General features: G+C 40.4%; 3 protein-coding genes across 4 annotated transcripts in view; 1 reads left to right on the top strand and 2 right to left on the bottom strand.

Annotated features, from left to right (window-relative positions):
- Positions 1–198: 198 nt before the first annotated feature.
- myoz3a (myozenin 3a) lies at positions 199–5,941 on the top strand. Its single transcript, XM_057350207.1, has 6 exons — positions 199–330; positions 1,090–1,160; positions 1,586–1,743; positions 2,140–2,296; positions 3,887–4,070; positions 4,588–5,941. Exons 2-6 carry the CDS (start codon positions 1,100–1,102, stop codon positions 4,769–4,771), a joined length of 744 nt encoding a protein of 247 aa, XP_057206190.1. The 5' UTR covers positions 199–330; positions 1,090–1,099; the 3' UTR covers positions 4,772–5,941.
- A 151-nt stretch (positions 5,942–6,092) lies between these two features.
- Positions 6,093–10,337, bottom strand: LOC130564260 (pre-mRNA-splicing factor RBM22-like). Its single transcript, XM_057350206.1, has 10 exons — positions 10,232–10,337; positions 8,935–8,988; positions 8,631–8,660; positions 8,404–8,536; positions 8,078–8,178; positions 7,724–7,896; positions 7,432–7,632; positions 7,040–7,290; positions 6,822–6,953; positions 6,093–6,730 (listed from the first exon to the last, which is right to left on the bottom strand). The coding sequence occupies exons 1-10, from the start codon at positions 10,283–10,285 to the stop codon at positions 6,591–6,593; spliced, it is 1,269 nt and encodes a 422-aa protein (XP_057206189.1). The 5' UTR covers positions 10,286–10,337; the 3' UTR covers positions 6,093–6,590.
- A 163-nt stretch (positions 10,338–10,500) lies between these two features.
- Positions 10,501–17,411, bottom strand: part of acsl1b (acyl-CoA synthetase long chain family member 1b) — a 16,464-nt gene continuing 9,553 nt past the window's right edge. For both annotated transcript variants that reach the window (XM_057349942.1, XM_057349943.1), the window contains exons 10-21: positions 16,281–16,354; positions 15,856–15,933; positions 14,678–14,812; positions 14,372–14,506; positions 14,141–14,236; positions 13,971–14,043; positions 13,635–13,723; positions 13,448–13,564; positions 13,059–13,202; positions 12,857–12,958; positions 12,633–12,704; positions 10,501–12,071 (exon numbers count right to left, since the gene is read on the bottom strand). In XM_057349942.1, coding sequence (XP_057205925.1) covers positions 11,931–12,071; positions 12,633–12,704; positions 12,857–12,958; positions 13,059–13,202; positions 13,448–13,564; positions 13,635–13,723; positions 13,971–14,043; positions 14,141–14,236; positions 14,372–14,506; positions 14,678–14,812; positions 15,856–15,933; positions 16,281–16,354 — 1,256 coding nt within the window. In that variant the 3' untranslated portion in view covers positions 10,501–11,930. The remainder of the gene's footprint in view (positions 12,072–12,632; positions 12,705–12,856; positions 12,959–13,058; positions 13,203–13,447; positions 13,565–13,634; positions 13,724–13,970; positions 14,044–14,140; positions 14,237–14,371; positions 14,507–14,677; positions 14,813–15,855; positions 15,934–16,280; positions 16,355–17,411) is intronic.

The following is a 17,411-nucleotide window of genomic DNA, read 5'->3' as shown; positions in this document are numbered from 1 at the left end:
TGAGATGATGCTGAAACAAATCATGGATGAGCAACATCTCCTATGACAGCCAAAGCAAAGACAAACACACGCAAACTCTTCAGCATGCACATCATCCTGGACAGAGGGATCAGGTTTTTATATGGGGGGGGTTGGCAGGGTCTAGATTCTTTTCTCCATTTAGCTCCTGTCGTTTGGCTAAACATGCAGCGATGATGTCACGAGCGGCGGTTCTCTGAGATGAGTCTGTAGAAACCAGCTCACACACCGCTGGGGTCTCACATTCACACCGAGACCACGCACAGAACATCAGCTTCTCCAGCGCACACACACACACACACACACACACAGGTAAGACACTAAAGTGCATGAAAGATTGATGTGTTTTTTATTATTAATATATTAATGAAAGTAATGTATAGATTGAAGGCACTCTAGTCGACTTGGATGAAAGCGTCTGCAAAAACAATTGAATTCAGCACTTTGGTTCAATTAAGATGTTTTTTGGTTGAAACAAATATTTCTTACGTCTAATATACTATAGGAAGGAAAACTATAGCTTGAAGTGGTGTGTATGGTATAGTTAATACAGTTTTGCATAGTATGGCATGAAAGTGATTCTGTCATCATTTACTCGCGCTCATGTAATTTCATTCCTGTATAATTTACTTTGTTCCGATGAACACAAAGAAAGATATTTGGAAGAATGTCAGTCATTTTCAGTTCCGGGACATCATTGACTGCCATAGTAGGAAGAATTAAATGCTAGTCAAAGGTGCCCGAGAACTCGTGGTTTTCCTAAATTCTTCAAAATATCTCATGATGTGTTCAACGGAACAAAAAAAAATACAATATGTTTTTCCTACTATGGTAGTGGACGATGTCCCAGTACTGAAAATTGCAAACATTCTTCCAAATATCTTTCTCCGTGTTCATTGGAACAAAGACATTTTTCCAGGTTTGAGGGGTGGAAATGATGACAGATTTTTCATGTTTGGATGAACCATCCCTTTAAGGCAAAGTGATATAAAGAGAAAGATAGATAGTAAATATTTCAGTACGTGAATGATTTTTGATGTTTGTTCTTTTTTTGATGTTGATTATCTAAAGACGAGAGAAGATGGCTTTTGAGAAACAGAGACAGCAGCAGGCGCTCATCCTGAGCAGAGAGGTGAAGGGAGGTGAGACACACAAAACCGACAAAACCCATCACATTATCAGGCGGTCATCCTGGTCATTTCATGTAAATGCAGGGAATCCTGAAAACTATCCCAAGCCTCGGCATGTTTCCGCTGAGCTGATCCACATGTCCAGTTCGGATGAACAGCGTGAGCTCTGGGCAGGAATGCCTCTCGAGGGCGGGTCTGTTTCTTTAAGGGTCCCGTCATACCAAAAGACCTATTTATAATCTTTACTGTTACTACACAACAAACACAACAGCAGCTCACGCAATCATCCGTATCCACTCGCAGCCAATCATTCTTTGCTATTCAGAGGAACACGTACAGCACACAAAAACTACTTCAACATTAAAGTCTCACTTATAAAGAAATACAGCAACAACAACAAACAACACTTTTTTAAGTGACTGTGGGAATGTGTGAAGGTCTGAATTTGGGAAAGAAGATCAGCGTTCCGCGGGATGTCATGATGGAGGAGCTGAACCTCACCTCTAACCGAGGATCCAGAATGTTTCAGGAGCGTCAGAGAAGAGTGGAGAGATTCACACTGGAGAGCACAGCCGGCTCTCCCCTCCTCATTTACGTAAGAACTCCAACCCTTAACATACACGATGCTTCATTAAAAATCCACGCCGGTCGTATTCTTACCAGTGCTTCAAAGAACCTAAAAGGGTTTCAAATGGTGTTAACAAATCATATCGAGAACTGATCTAAAGAACCTTTAAAGTAATATGAAGAACACCCAAAGATCCCAGAACCCTAAATTACTAAAAGTAAAAAGCATACAATCAATTTCTTTTCTATTCTAATGTGCAATGTGTAGGAAGTCATGCAACAATAAGGTTTTATATGAATGCCATATTTTCTAAAGAAAATGCAAAGGTGCTTGTAACTCATCACAATGCTAAGGTGATCAAAGTGGTTGCCAGGGATCCTTTTAAAGATCATTCAACTCCATCTAAACACCTTTTTCCATCAGAATGACATGGAACCGAAACAAAACCAGAATCAGATGATGACAGACATGGAGGGAGGGAAAGAAAACCTGAGATATGGAGCGGCTGGAAAACACAGTCTGGCCACCACTCTGAAGAGCACCGTGGCAAAGAAGGGCAACCCCAGCGTCCTGGCACCAGGTACACACACTTGCTGTCTCTGTGGATCAGCCTACAATACATTCATTTAATACTGATCTTTAATAACAAACATGTAGGGGAAAACAGAGAGTAATCATCATAAACCCTGGCAGGGTGATCCGGAACTCAGTGCAAAGCGTATCACCACGAAAGGGTTTATTTCTAGGGATGTAACAATATTATCGATATCGTGTTATCGCAATAGCAAAATCGTCTCAATATAATCATGCTCACATAACTGTATGAAATGACAGGTCGTCCGTGCCTAACATAGAGAAAATTACGTCACACTTTAATTTAAGGTTCAATTCTCGCTATTAACAAACCATTAACTACAACTTTTTCCTCAATAAACACCTAATCTGGTGCCTATTAATAGTTAGCAAGGTAGTTGTTAGGTTTAGGTATTGGGTAGTTGTAGGGATGTAGAATATGATCATGCAGAATAAGTGCTTTATATGTAAAAAGCCAACATGCTAATAATATGCATGCTAATAACAACTAGTTAATAGTGAGAATTGATCCCTATACTAAAGTGTTACCAAAACAATAGATGTTACCTTTGGCAAGGTCCATCTGTTGCAAAAAAAAATTTATAAAAGGGATTTTGAGGTCATTTGACCCAACAGTTATGATTCGAGGATGAAGAAAAGAGGATGCTTATGGCACATTTCCAAGTCATCATTTGTCATTTTAAATATGGGAATAAATACCGTACCATAGACTTTATACCGAGGTATTATCGCACAGTGGGATTTTGATATTTTTACATTCCTATCCCTTATTTCACTCTACATTCATGGTCACTGAACTCACAGGAAAGTCCAAACTATTTTAACAAGGATGTCATACGAATTCGTACAATGCAGATTATGCAAAAAAAGTTAACATGATCTCACAGGGAATTCATAACTATTTTACGAAGTGGCTTATTCATATGAATTCGTGTGGCGCGAATCGTACAAAAACTTACGATTATTAGAAAAAAGCAATACTAAAGCCCCACCCCTAAAACCTAACGTCTCTGGCGCGAAAGCAAATCGTACTAAAATGTTGGAATGAGATCGTACGAATTCATCGATAAAAAGATACGTTTTTGCTGCGGGATTGTGTTGAGAAAAGTTGATTATTAAAAAGTAGAATGAAGCTCCACACCTAACTCAGCAGATGGTATGAGACCAAACAAGATCATACGACTTTATACGATTTAGCCTAATATCAAAGAGTTAGGAATTTCCATGAAATACATATCACACAATTTCATATGATTTACTTTTATTTGGCCACACAGAATTGCAGGAGAAAACCTTAAATTGAATTTTTCATGTGCAGAATATACAATTTGCATTTGTGTTTGCGCTTCACGTAACTGCTCTGCTGTTATCATTTGGTTTTTGTGTGGATCTCCTGGGTTTCATTAACTCTGTCTAATGTTCTTTAATAAACATCCATCTCCTGTTTCTGTCTCCTTATCTGCGCGCGGCCCCCACGGGGCGTCTGGTTATCCGTTAACTAATCCGAGCACGCACGATACCAACGTTCCCTTATAACCAACACTGCCACTCACGAGTACCCGTCCTGTCCTTTTAGGTTACGCCGGGCCCTTGAGAGAGATCCCTCGCGAGAAGTTTAACTCCACAGTCATCCCAAAATCATACTGCTCACCGTGGCAAGAAGCTCTGGGAGAGAGCGAGGAACTTCTGTCCTCACTCGACGCCCAGCTCTCTCAAACTCCAGAGAAACTCCCTCCGGCTAACTACAGGTGCTTTAACAGGTGAGCATGAGCAAACACACATAAAGACGCATCAGATCACCGAGCGTGTTTGGGGGTTCCCTGTAACCACTTCTTTATTGGGAAGGGATTAAGTCCATTCTCCACGGTACCGTGGGCAAGAACATGATCTGAGAAACGGCCTTGAGGGTCAGCGAGAGGTTTCGGCACATTAGCGTCACGCTTGATGATTATGTGCCTTATATAAACCCAACCAGACCAATGCACGCTATCAAATGATTATGAACCCGCAATGTTTCCACTGCGTCTTCCCATTTGAAACGAGAGCCTGATGTCCGCATGACTGAGGAGCTATTTCCATGCATCAGAGGAGCGGAGAACCCACGGCTTTCACAACCTAAAGACACAAGGGATCAGGTTCTTCACACAAACTTAAGTTGCGTCAGCTGGCATGCTAACAAACCCAGTGGTTGAAATATGGGGAGGTGGCAGGTTTTGGATCTGAGGTCAGAAGGCTATTTAAGTATCTTTCGGCTTCTCTTCTTTTTGTTTCTTGCAGAGCTGCAGTGCCGTTCGGAGGTCCAGTGTGCAGTCACAGGGTGATTCCTATTATTAGGTTCGAACAACCTGAGATTCACAATCTCCCCACCGTGACCCTGGCCACGATGTCCAAACGGCCCAACTTCAACAGAGCCCCTCGGGGATGGGGCGTCGGATACTCGCCCGAGTCCAACGACCTGTGAACCCGCTGCACGTCCACGCCTGCCGTTTCACATTTTCAAAAGAAAAGACTACGGTGCCGTCACCACCCGTGCTTTGCTCTTTTGGACTGAACCGCTATGTATCCTACAGGTGAAAGGTCAGAGGGAACCACGCTTGACAGTGCACATGAGGATGAAGAGAAACAGTAAAGGACAGATGGTTTTAGCTCTGTGCTTACAAATAGAAGCAGTTGCTCGCCTAGAGAAACACAAGACAACCGTTCAAAGGTTTAACTCAAGAAATAATAAATAACTTGTAGATAAAACGTATTCATATCAGACATACATGATATTGCCTGACACAAAACATTCGATGAGGTACATATCATGGGGGTGAGGTGTATAGATGACGTTTGTGTAGCCCATTTCAGGTATGCAGTGCAACAAATGTTACCGTTACATCAATATCGCACAGTTTCTAAAATATAGAAAGGGTCTTTACAGAAACTAAATGAGCAGGTATTCTGTTGTCTTTTCTTATCATCTTCTTGAAAACAATGCCCTCAAATACTAGGTCTTACTGTTGATTTTGGTCTGAGATACGACCTAGACGAAGGGTTTTTCAAACTGGGGTCCGGGGACCCCCAGAAGGTTGCAGGTGGTCCCCAGAAATTTCAGGGAAAAGGATAATGCAAAATTTGAATAAGTCTACTGAACATTATTATTGTTTGTGTTTTTTGATACAAGCGTAGTGTCCAGAATTCTTTATATTTGTACCCATCTAGTTCGTCTCCTCTCACTAGTTCCTTTTTTCGCATGCAAAGTTAAGGTTGCTACAGTACACACATCTTACAAGTGTAGGTTTGAAAACATTAGGTCTTTCTTATCACATTTACTATTTAACTATTCATTATACATCAAACAATTATTTTAAAATATTATGTTTTAGAAAGGGGATCCTCACCAAAGGTTACCTTATTTGGGGGTCCTTGGCATCAAAGTTTGAAAACCCCTGACCCAGACTGTTCCTGACCGGTCTCATGACGTTGACTAACGTATCATCTCAAACTACTGGTATTTCACGAGTGCACTTTTAAGTGTGTAAACTTAGAGCACACGGCAAACATTCATGACAGCTGCCTTAATGTTGACAAACGATGACAGAAACACTCAGCCCCTTTAGAAAGTCATTTCACTGTTCAGGGTATCAAATAAAAAAAATCCCAATTTAGCACATTAAAATACTAACTGAAAGATACTCAATCTCTAAAGTTCTTTATACATCATATAGTTTTTAAGACAGACATAAGATGACGATTACACAAACATCTGACATGAGATATGTTTTTCTTCAAATCAACTTTTATTCCTCAGTGATAAGACTGAAATGTGTGTGATATATACATGCGTCTAATCAACATTTTAGTCATCGAGAGCTGTGTCTTTACATCAAAGACCCACACTCACAGATCTGGCAAGATGATGTCATAAGTCGCCACTGCAATTTCCAGCTTGTGACTGTCTGCTGTGCGTCTAGAGTCAGATGAAGAATAAGGGCGTTTATTGTTGTTAGGAAGTGATGTGTGAGGTCACCTGCTGTATCGTTGATAGGAAGCATTGATGTAGCATACAAAACCATGGAAAAGTACCCAATTAAACCACCAAACATGTCCAACAGCGTGTGCAGCTAACAGGCAGGACCGTCAATCCTCCAGCCAATCACCAGGATGCTTTATGATATCACAGCATCAGACTCCACTCTCTAATGACATCACAGCCCATTTATCTTCACAAGCAAGAGAAAGCTATACCACGACCCCTTGCACACAGCAGCTGATGATGTCAGAGTAGATGGAGTTGATTAATCGCTGTGGCGGATAGAAGCATGCGCACCCATGCGATGAGGATCCTGTGAGGGGTAATGAATGTGACCGGGTGGTCTCAAGCCCATAGGAGGAGGGGGAGGAGGACCCATGGGGTGGAACATGGGCGGTCCAAAACCTGGAAATCACAAACACACAACAAACAGGTTAAAACAGTTTGGGAGCTGTTTGGAGGTTTTCACCGGCTGAAAGAGAGCGCAGGTGTGTACCTGGTGGTGGCGGGTTGGGGAGTCCAGGAGGAGGTGGAAGACTGAGGTGCATTACTGCTGGAGATCTGCTGGGGTCCAGATTGAAGTAATTGGCGGGGGCTTCATGCTCCAGAGCTGTAGGTGGCTGCAGAGCTAAAACAAACACATTGAGGTTTTTATTACAAGGCCATTCAGAATTGTCATTTCAGAATTTCTCCGTGCCAGTCGCACAAACACACCTGCTGGCAGACCTGGTACAGGTTCCAGTTTGGTGCCCATCTCACTGTACCCCTCCCTGACATCTGTGCCTTTAGCAGCCTGAGAGCGACCCCACTTCACCACCAGCCTGCGGCCGTTGATGATGAGCTTGTTGAAGGATTTCTCAGCGGCGAGCTCCGCCCCCTGTCGCGTGGCAAACTGAATGAACGCGCACTGCTGCCTCTGAACCAGCGTGATGCTGCGAATCTCACCGAACTGATAGAAGTGATTCCTGCAGAAGACACCACATGAAATATGTTTAAACAGTTTCAACATGACCTGACATTTAATTTAAGCAAATGTAGCAGGTCATTCAGAAAATTTGCACCGCATGCACAGTCAACAAGGTCCAAACACACACTTTGAGACTCACCTGAGGTCAGAATCTGTGATGTCTTCTCCCAGACCTCCTATGTATAACGTCGTGATGGCCTTGTCCTCGGGCAAGTCCAGATGAGGCATGGTGGTCCCTCTCTTCAGGAGTTTATTGGCCACCGGGTCGTTGATGCCGTAATAACGATCTTTAATGTTCTGATCGGCCAGAGGATCGTCTGGATCTGTGGGCTTCTCATGCCTGATGAGAAATAAGCACTTTTAACGGACAGTCCATTTTTGGCGAATCACTGCTACAACAGCACCACCGTGTGGAGTAATTAAGATCTGACCTGTATGGACACTCCTCGCCTCTCTTGCACTCTCCCTTCACCCAGAACGAGCAGATGTGAGGTCTGTTGCGTGTGTAGTACGGTGCTGTGCGGGCCAGTTTGAGCAGCATGTCACTGGAGCTCTGAGCTTTACCCAGCATCCCCACTGGTCTCGTACCGTCAGAATTCTGGATCTGGACACAAAATCAAGATGCACTTATATCGTTTAGAAGGCTTCGTTCTCTTGCGATTTACGTTTTCACCCGTTTTATAATAAAAATATACAAGAGCAGATGAAACATTCAAATCGATTCACAACACAAGATCGATTATGCGTTTTGTAAATGTATTTGTATAACAAGCATTAAACAACACCTCTCTCTCCATATTCTGAGTGTAATATTCCTTGTTCACATCAGATCTTGGCATGTCGTCTTTAATGGACAGACTTGTGTCTCTGACCTGAATAGGAAGACCTGTAAAACAACAGCGGAAATAATGAAGTTAAACGCCGTTTTAGCTTTCTGAAATCTGTAAAATAATCTCACGAAGCTGTGACATATGTTTGAACATGTGAATGATTTCTGCCAGAGTTCCGCATACAACAACGATGTGCATTTCATTGATCAAGTAGTTCTGTTGAAAGGTGTGTTAAAAAACAAAACACTTGTATCACTTAAATTTAAAAGTGGGAAACCTACCGTACTCCAGGTCCAACAGACAGGTCTGGCACACGTTCTTCATCTTACTGCAGGTCTGACAGACTTCGGTCTTCTTAAAGCGCATCCGCACACCAGGACACCAGCGGAAAACAGTGAAGGGACGCGCACAGATCTGACGGACACAAACATTCACCAGTTATTTCTCTTGACAGAACCAGTATTCTTTGGTTATTTCAATATTACCAAATGTTACACCCATATCTCACCTTACATTCTTTACCATACTTTTCCTTAGTCTAAAAAAGAAAGAGAAATGTCACGTTATAAAATGAAAAGCAACTTCAATTTCACGTCCACTGATGGGAATAGTTTAAATATTCACAATAATTTCACAAATAACAGCTCTAAGACAACAGCCAACACCAGTTAGACAACAAAGACCACATGAATGACTCAGATGGACTTTAAAGCATTTTTCGTACAATCTGTCTTAGTATTTTTTTTCAATGAACACATGACATGACACATACAAGAAACTAGTTATTGTTTAGCAATGGGAAGTGGACTTACCATACGAATGTATGGATTTTCCCCCAAACATGTTTGACAGAGAATAGGGAAGTCCTGCAGAAAAATGTTTAAAAGATCACAAAATCAGACTTCTTTTGCTCTCAACTCTTCTGCAATGACCATGTTTTCAATTACAATTTGAAATGTACTATTCCGTACGTTTTTTTTTGTATGTAATAAAACAAATTTCTAGTTGGTGAAATTAGTGTAAAACTTGTTAAAGTCACGACTTTATTTCATAAAATAGACTGGTATAACATTTTATAATTTATTTCAAAGAAAAGTAAAGGCCGTTCTTTAAATAATGTTAGAAACAGTTCAACCTTAAAAAACTGTGTCAAAGTAAATTCAAATCAAAAAATGGCATTACAGTTCAACAGAGCTTTCCATCTATGTTCCTTGTTTATAGACGGTTTCATCTTAACAACATTAACAAACGTTACTGCGCATGCGCCATTTTTGTGTCCTCCAACTTAACTTCCTGTACATATTCACAAACAATAGAGTGCCTGTAGATTATTTATGATAACAATCAAAAAGAAACCGAGAAGAACGTTGCTTGGCTGAACTTGTCTCTCCAATATTTTGAATTTAGACTGCTATACTAAGCTCAACCGCTAGATGTCAATGTAACAATGTCTGTAAAGTGCCTTCTCAACAGGATCAAGCATGTCATTCACCTCATTACAAGAGCTAAAGATTGTTTCAGCAATCACAGCACACTGATATCTGTATCACTCGGAATCCTGCTGTCTTTACATTACACACTATGATAGACTCAAAAAAAAAAAAAAAAACTGAGGTGTGAGGTTCCATCTCCAGACAAAATGTACCATTAACGGCGACAACTGCTTATTCGGCTTGGTATAAACAAAACGGCATGTGCTGTGTTTTGCTCTGATATAGGTAACACAACAGCTGGAGTCTAAAATAACAAAAACAGAGATGGAATATAAAAAGTTTGGAGTGGACCGGAGCTGCGCAGACCGATCGGCGTATGCCATGAAAGTATTAAAGCATAATGAATTCTAAGACACCTTACAATAACATTATTTAACATACTAAATAATGCATAGAATGTATCAACAAAATATAAAAATAAGAAAACACATTAACGAGAATATTTCTACAACACTAAATGACATTTCCAGACTTCTAGGGAGCACGCGCGAGCTCATCTTCTGCTCTTCCTTCAGTCAGTTGAAAATATTTCGATAAAACACTCTTTATTGAAATGGACTGACATGTAGACTGATGCTGTCTGTTGTGTTTCGAGTTGAATAAACAGTAAACGTACCGAATCTTCCCAATTTTGTCTGTTGTATGTGTTTGAGCCTAGGGACGTCGCCATTTTCAGCGCGCAAGGACCCGGCGGAAGTGACGTCACCACGACAAGATGACGACCTGCATCTTCAAAGTATAAAAGTGCCACACATTATATTCAGAAACTAATAATTAATTGTCAAACTAAAACTCACCAGTTGTGTAAAATACGTGAATGTATTTAATTTGTGAATATTTTCAGATAAAAAAACATTTTGTAATAGACAAGAAATTACAAGGATACGAAATTACAAATTAAAAGACAATGCACTTTAGATTATTGATCATTTTATAATCGAGTTCTAATATAAATAATGCAACAGAATGTGCATTAGTCTAAATTGTATAATTATGTTTAAATAAACAACCTACAGTCACGGTTATAGTTAAATACTCCACATAGAAAAACATTGTGTGGTCATTTTATCAGCTGTTTCAGTGTAACAAGAATAAAACACTTAAAAGTGTCATTAATCATGACATGCATTTAATATCAATCATTTACATGTAAAATGTACATTTAAATATTTTTGAATGTATGTGGCATTTAGAATTAAGATGTTCATTTACATTTAATTGCAGTCAACTGATGATTTTGGCCACACATTTTTATGACAACTGATTTGGCTTCATTACAGATCACATAACAGAAAAGATAAAGCTTTGAGTGAAATATACAATAATAAAAACATGGGCATAATAAAGAGAACATTACAGTGAATGAATAAAGCACCAAACATGAATGAAATTAAGGACACGGTTGAAAAGCTCCTGTATTCTGTGATGCAGAAAATCACAGCAAAATAATGTCACAGGCATGGTATTACAATTTAAAAATACACCATAAAATTATTTTACATTAAAGCTTTCACATAAATAAATACTTCTGTGACAAACAATCGTAGATTTGTTAATATTAAGCTCACTTTTTAATTTAAAGCCAACAGTAAAGATGGTTCTCTTGTTAATATTTCATGAACAAATGATTACATAAGTACACTGTGTATTCATAGTGCAGGATATTTCCCCGAGGCTGTGTTTAAACTCAATGGCTGTCTACCAATAACAAAAAATGTCCTTGTGTTTTAATAACGATGCATCCAGGACGAACAATAAGTGAATAAAACCAAACTAGATGACAAAACTGAAACTGTCCCACTCTCCACATATTGATTCTGAGGTATGGCCGTTTTTGTTGGGTGAAATGATGCGTGTATGCAGTGTTTTTCTCTCTCGTGAATAAAACTCAAAGGCAGTTGATATCCAATAAGGCACATTTTTCCCTGAGACGATATCAAATATTTCACAAACACAAGACCATTGCATCGTACCACTGCATGTGTTAATATCAAACATGTCCAATAAGAAAAATATTTCCATAGAATAAGGCCACAAACTTTTACGTTTTAATGTTGGGTGTTGGCACATTCCCTTTATTTTAAAATAGTCAAAACGTCAAACTCTGGGATATTTTAATCCGCGAGGGCGTTTGATTAAAGGTGATGTGAACCATGTGATGAACCTCTTCAAGAGACAGGCCTGATCTAGTATACAGTATATCATCTTACTCACAAGTGTGCATACAACTGAAGTCAGTGTAGAATCAAGTCTAAAGTCTGCGAGTCTGTATCAGTTCTGTTAGCTCATGTTCAGTCAGCACCGGAGTGAGCGTTTTACATTTGAATGGTGGAGTAAAGCTCATCGATCTGTTTCCTGAAGCAGTTCCTGAGCTCAGCACGTTTGGCTTTGAGGGTGGGCGTCAGAAGACCGTTTTGAACGGAGAACATCTCAGTGTGCAGAGCGATGTCCTTCACCTGAAAGACGAAATGATGAAACGACATCAGGACATTTTTTAACTCGCCGTTTATCATTAGGAAAGAAAAAGTGAATCACTTATTCGTTCATCACAGCAGTTTCAGGCAGTTTAAGGGTCAGACCAGAAATGTTTTGATTGTCCAGATGAATGAATGTGCCAATTCAATACCAGTTAAATTCCATCAATTTGCAGCATAACCACAGAAAAAAGTACCTTAATAAAAATTTAAAAAATAGTGCTTTTATTGCTTTGAGTTTTCTCTCACACTGTGTCTACACCGGACGCGATGCGACACTATGCTTGTTCTAATGGGATTGTCATGCCGTGCCGCATCCAGTGTGGACAAAATGTTTAATTATAATGAGTTCTATTGTCTTTTATAGCATCGTGCCACGTCCGGTGTAGACCCGGTGTTAGGGTTTGGCTAATTTTAGATTTTTTACTTCAAATATTTTCTTCAAAATATCCTGATACAATAATATCACAAACGTCCTTCAGTTCACGAGATATCCTTGACAAAGCATTTCATTTAATGGTTCAATATCAAGGCGTCACTGACCTGTTCAAAAGACTTGAGGCCACTTTCTTTACCCAGTTTCACAATGTCTTCCAGAATGGCTTTCTTCACATCCTGAGAGGACAAATAAAACATTCAACATTTACACTTTGATTTTACTTTATACTCAAGTATACCCTTCGCACTTTTTTTAATAATGCGAATTAAGAATATGAAAGCTAATTTAAACGTAAGAGTAAATGGTTGTACGCAATTTTTATCAATACCTTATTTCTGCACAATTCTTCAAACGAGCCCTCAAACCCTCTCTTTTTAGCCCAGCCGGGCAGAAAGTCTGGATCAGGAACTAGGACGGCGACCAGACACGCCTGAAGAGGAAGAGAGAGAGAGAGAAGATGGATGAGAGTTCCTCATCGCTCAGGGTTATGACGATCAAATCATCGGTGTGAGTGAGTGACGTCCTCTCACCTGCAGGCTGTCTCCATGTACGAAGGCCTGCACTACAGCTTCACTCCTGATGTAAATATTCTCAATCTTCTCGGGGGCGATGTATTCTCCCTGAGCCAGCTTAAAAATGTGCTTCTTACGGTCCACGATCTTTAAAGTGCCGTTCTGTGAAGATGATGAGGTCACAAATATATCCAGGGAAGAGATGAGGGAGTGTTGAGCGAGGGAACTGAGATTAATAGCAATGATATCTAATATTTTTTAAATAAATGCACGTATGATGTTACTTAAGGGTCCAAATACATTTTGGAGCAACCGTATAAACTAGGAACGCATGATATCGAACAATAAAAAATTATTGAAATGCTGCAAATGTGCATAATTGCAATGGTTTGCGACGGGCATCGTACCGGCTGCCACCTGCCGATGTCTCCTGTGTGGACCCAGCCGTCTTCATAGAGAGCCTCTTTAGTCTTCTCTGGATCTTTCAAATATCCCAGAAAAACATTTGGACCCCGCACGCACACCTGACAGAAACAAGCAGAGATGTAGTCAAGTGTGCGTAAGACCACACACAAACTACAAAAACACACGCACCTCTCCCTCGCCATTACTGGCGTAGTAATTCATCTCGGCCACATCCACCAGTTTGATGTCATTACAGGGTAGAGGAGCTCCCACATGACCTGCAATGACACAACACGACGATGACATATGATAACATCAGCAAGTACACACACACACACACACAATTTTACATTTCAGGATTAAACTGTCTCTAGATATTTTAATCTAATTCCAAACGTGATAAAACATTCCTTTGGGTAAACATAAGGCATATATTATTCTTATAAAATAATAATCTCTTTTTGATGGAAACAATGCAGAAAGTCTGGGCAAAGTATGTTCTTATGTAGTTTGTGTGTGTGTTACCTGCCGTCCAGTCTCCTGGTACTGTGGTTGTGCTGCCAGCGGTGCATTCAGTCTGTCCATAACCTTCATAAAACTACAGGAACACAAACTCTTACTTATATTTATTTAAGTGATAAGATAGGGAATTGTATGTGACGTTCATCAAATGTACGATGGTTAAACCGTATTACCTGACAGCCCAGTGCAGCTCTTAGGAAGGTGAGAACTGTGGCAGAAATGGGTGCAGCTCCGGTCACCATCATTCTGACGTGACCTCCAACACTGGCCTGCAGGGGGCAGCAGAGACCACGGTCACACCATGACAACAGATTTGCTTTCGTTGCTTCTTTAAGTTGCATTTTTAGGCACTATTAGGACATTTTGATGGCATATTTAAAAAGTAACAAACAGCATGATGTGACCTGGACTTTCTTGAAGATGATCTTGTCCCACAGACTGTCTCGTCTCATAATCCCGCTCTTCATCTCGGCCTCTTTTCTTCTGAACGCAAACTCCAGAATGTGTCTCTTCAGAGGACTGTTGGCCTGCCCATAGATCTAAGAGAGGGTTTCACTACATTAATACTAAACTAAAAGAGGAAAGATACGCGCCACTTCAAAACCTTGCAGGGAAACCGGTGATTTTTTTTGCTATAAAGTTAAATCCAGTCTCATACTTCTTTGTGCCGTTATTGCAAGTTAAAAGTATGAATGTATCTGTATGCAAACCTTATCGAACATGCGATTCAGTAAACGGGGAACCACAGGGAAAATGGTGGGCTTCAGGGTCGTGAGGTCATCCATCAAAGCCCGAATGTCACCCTGAAAGTATCCAATACGAGCACCGTGTACAAATACCACACCCTGAAGGGTTAAAAACACACAACACGAGTTAAAAACTTCATATCATTAATGGTTCATAAAAGAGTGAGAAATTATTTTCACTTCTGACACAAAAAGCAAAGTGTGCTATGTACATATGAACCAAAGGAACATTTGGTTGTTGTTGTTCAATCAATGACAGATGAAGTCATATCGTAAATTATTCCACCGAACGGGTGCCACTTCTGTCCCCAGGACTTTATATGTATAAATATGCATGAAAAGTATTTCAAACATACATTTTATTAGTAAGCAAAGTGTAAAATCTTTTTTTGCATTGTTGTGTAACTCCATATATCATCTTTGCTTCAAATACATTTATTAAAAAAATATATATATATATATAATACCTTAGATAAAAAACACATTTCAGTCGTGTCCCCCGGTTTTCACTCAGTCCTGTTACCCTAACCCATTGCCCTCTCTGAAAAACTAGGGAATTTCCATAAATCTGTTTTTTTAACAGGAAGTTGCATCATTTGGATCTTTTGAAGGCCATGAGACGAGCAAAGGCAAGTTCTCTCATTTTCTTTTTTACATATTTGATGATATTGTAATGACTACTGGGAGCGTCATTTTGAAAATACGGTCCTGTTACCTAAATTATTTCATAGATGTAATTTGTTTAGAGTAAAAATGCACATATTTGTTAAATCGCTAGAATTTGCTGAGTTTCTTCATGCTATTAGCATGCCATGTACAGCATGCGGCTATATATCATGTATTTGCTAATTTTATGCTAAAAACCCCAGTCCCGTTACTTTCAGACCATTTTATCCAAAGCGACTTACAAATGAGGTAAACAATGGAAGCAATTGTAACAACATAAGGACAACAAAAATTATAAACGCAGTAAAACTGGTATCAAAGCTAAGGTGGGGTTTTTTGTAAAAAATGAAATTAAGTGCTTGAGATGTACCAATACTTTAAATAGTTAAGTATGTGTGTTATTGGATTCTGTTATTGATCTTGTTTTCAAATATAGGCCTGAGGAAAACGAATCGGCCAGCTAAGAGAAAACATACCTGTACGACTCTCTCAAACATGTGCGCCAGGGGCAGGTAAGAGATGTGCACATCCTGAGGCCCGAGGGGACAACTACTCTAAAACACCAGAGTAAAACCAGATAAATGTCAATCAACGGTCCTGTAGCACACACATCTTTACAACCTCTTTCACAGCACACTGACTAGACATTTAACTGTCCTGGAGTACCCCGAGGGGACATTTACCAATTAAACATCTTTGTATGACATTTATTTACTTGAGCTTTTTGCTAATTGTGATGTTACAATTGTTCAAATATTTGATGTAAACTGTAAATATAATATTTACACAAGAAATGTTTTTGAAAGTTAAGACACACTGCAGGGCGCTGCTTGAAATATCAATTGCCCAAATGCATTCTGGGTTACATCATAGAGACTCTACTGAGACTTCTGTTGTTTACCTGTGTGACCATAACGAAAGCAGAAGTGTTGGACACAATGTTTCTGTGGGTGAGCATTGCCCCTTTAGGATTTCCTGAGAGAGAGAGAGAGAGAGAGAGAGACAGAGAGAGAGAGAGAGAGACAGAGAGAGAGAGAGAGAGAGAGAGAGAGAGAGACAGAGAGAGAGAGAGACACACAGAGAGAGAGAAAGAGAGAGAGAGAGAGAGAGACAGAGAGAGAGAGAGACACACAGAGAGAGAGAAAGAGAGAGAGAGAGAGAGAGACAGAGAGAGAGAGAGACACACAGAGAGAGAGAAAGAGAGAGAGAGAGAGAGAGACAGAGAGAGAGAGAGACACACAGAGAGAGAGAAAGAGAGAGAGAGAGAGAGAGACAGAGAGAGAGAGAGACACACAGAGAGAGAGAAAGAGAGAGAGAGAGAGAGAGACAGAGAGAGAGAGAGACACACAGAGAGAGAGAAAGAGAGAGAGAGAGAGAGAGACAGAGAGAGCAGAGAGACACACAGAAAGAGAGAGAGAAGAGAGAGAGAGAGAGAGAGACAGAGAGAGAGAGAGACAGACAGAGAGAGACAGAGAGAGAGAGAGAGAGAGAGAGAGACAGAGAGAGACAGAGAGACAGACAGACAGACAGACAGAGAGAGACAGACAGAGAGAGAGAGAGAGAGACAGAGAGAGAGAGAGACACACAGAGAGAGAGAGAGAGAGAGAGAGAGAGAGAGAGACAGAGAGAGAGAGAGAGCAGACAAGAACAGACAGACTAGAGAGACAACAGACTAAGACAGAGACAAGACAGAGAGACAAGACAGAAACAGAAGAGACAGAAGAACAGACAGAGAACAGACAGAGAGACACAGAGCAGAGACAGAGAGACGAAGACAGACAGACAGACGAGACGACAGACAAAGAGAGACGACAGAGAGACAGAGAGACAGAAGACAGACAGACAGACAGTAAGAAGAGAAGACAACAGGAGACAGAGAGACAGACAATAGACAGAGACAGAGAGACGACAGACAGACAGACAACAGAATACAAGAGAAGACACAGACAGACAGACAGAGAGACAGAGAGACGACAGACAGAGAGACAGAAGACAGACACAGAGACAGATGACAGAGAGACACAGACAGAGA

The sequence above is a fragment of the Triplophysa rosa genome, linkage group LG13, assembly GCF_024868665.1.
Source record: "Triplophysa rosa linkage group LG13, Trosa_1v2, whole genome shotgun sequence".
NCBI lineage: Eukaryota > Metazoa > Chordata > Actinopteri > Cypriniformes > Nemacheilidae > Triplophysa > Triplophysa rosa.
The sequence above is the reverse complement of the archived record's forward strand: the minus strand, read 5'-3'. Positions and strand labels throughout refer to the sequence as shown.

What these genes read in the sequence shown, in the direction of transcription:
- LOC130564260 (XM_057350206.1), bottom strand. Translation starts at nt 10,285, where the DNA reads ATGGCGACGTCCCTAGGCTCAAACACATACAACAGACAAAATTGGGAA. An exon ending in GACAAAATTGGGAAGATTCG is followed by an intron (nt 8,989 to 10,231) that starts GTACGTTTACTG and finishes ATTTTTCTGCAG; the next exon opens with GACTTCCCTATTCTCTGTCA. An exon ending in AGTATGGTAAAGAATGTAAG is followed by an intron (nt 8,537 to 8,630) that starts GTGAGATATGGG and finishes TGTGTCCGTCAG; the next exon opens with ATCTGTGCGCGTCCCTTCAC.
- myoz3a (XM_057350207.1), top strand. Translation starts at nt 1,100, where the DNA reads ATGGCTTTTGAGAAACAGAGACAGCAGCAGGCGCTCATCCTGAGCAGA. An exon ending in CCCCAGCGTCCTGGCACCAG is followed by an intron (nt 2,297 to 3,886) that starts GTACACACACTT and finishes CTGTCCTTTTAG; the next exon opens with GTTACGCCGGGCCCTTGAGA. An exon ending in AACTACAGGTGCTTTAACAG is followed by an intron (nt 4,071 to 4,587) that starts GTGAGCATGAGC and finishes TGTTTCTTGCAG; the next exon opens with AGCTGCAGTGCCGTTCGGAG.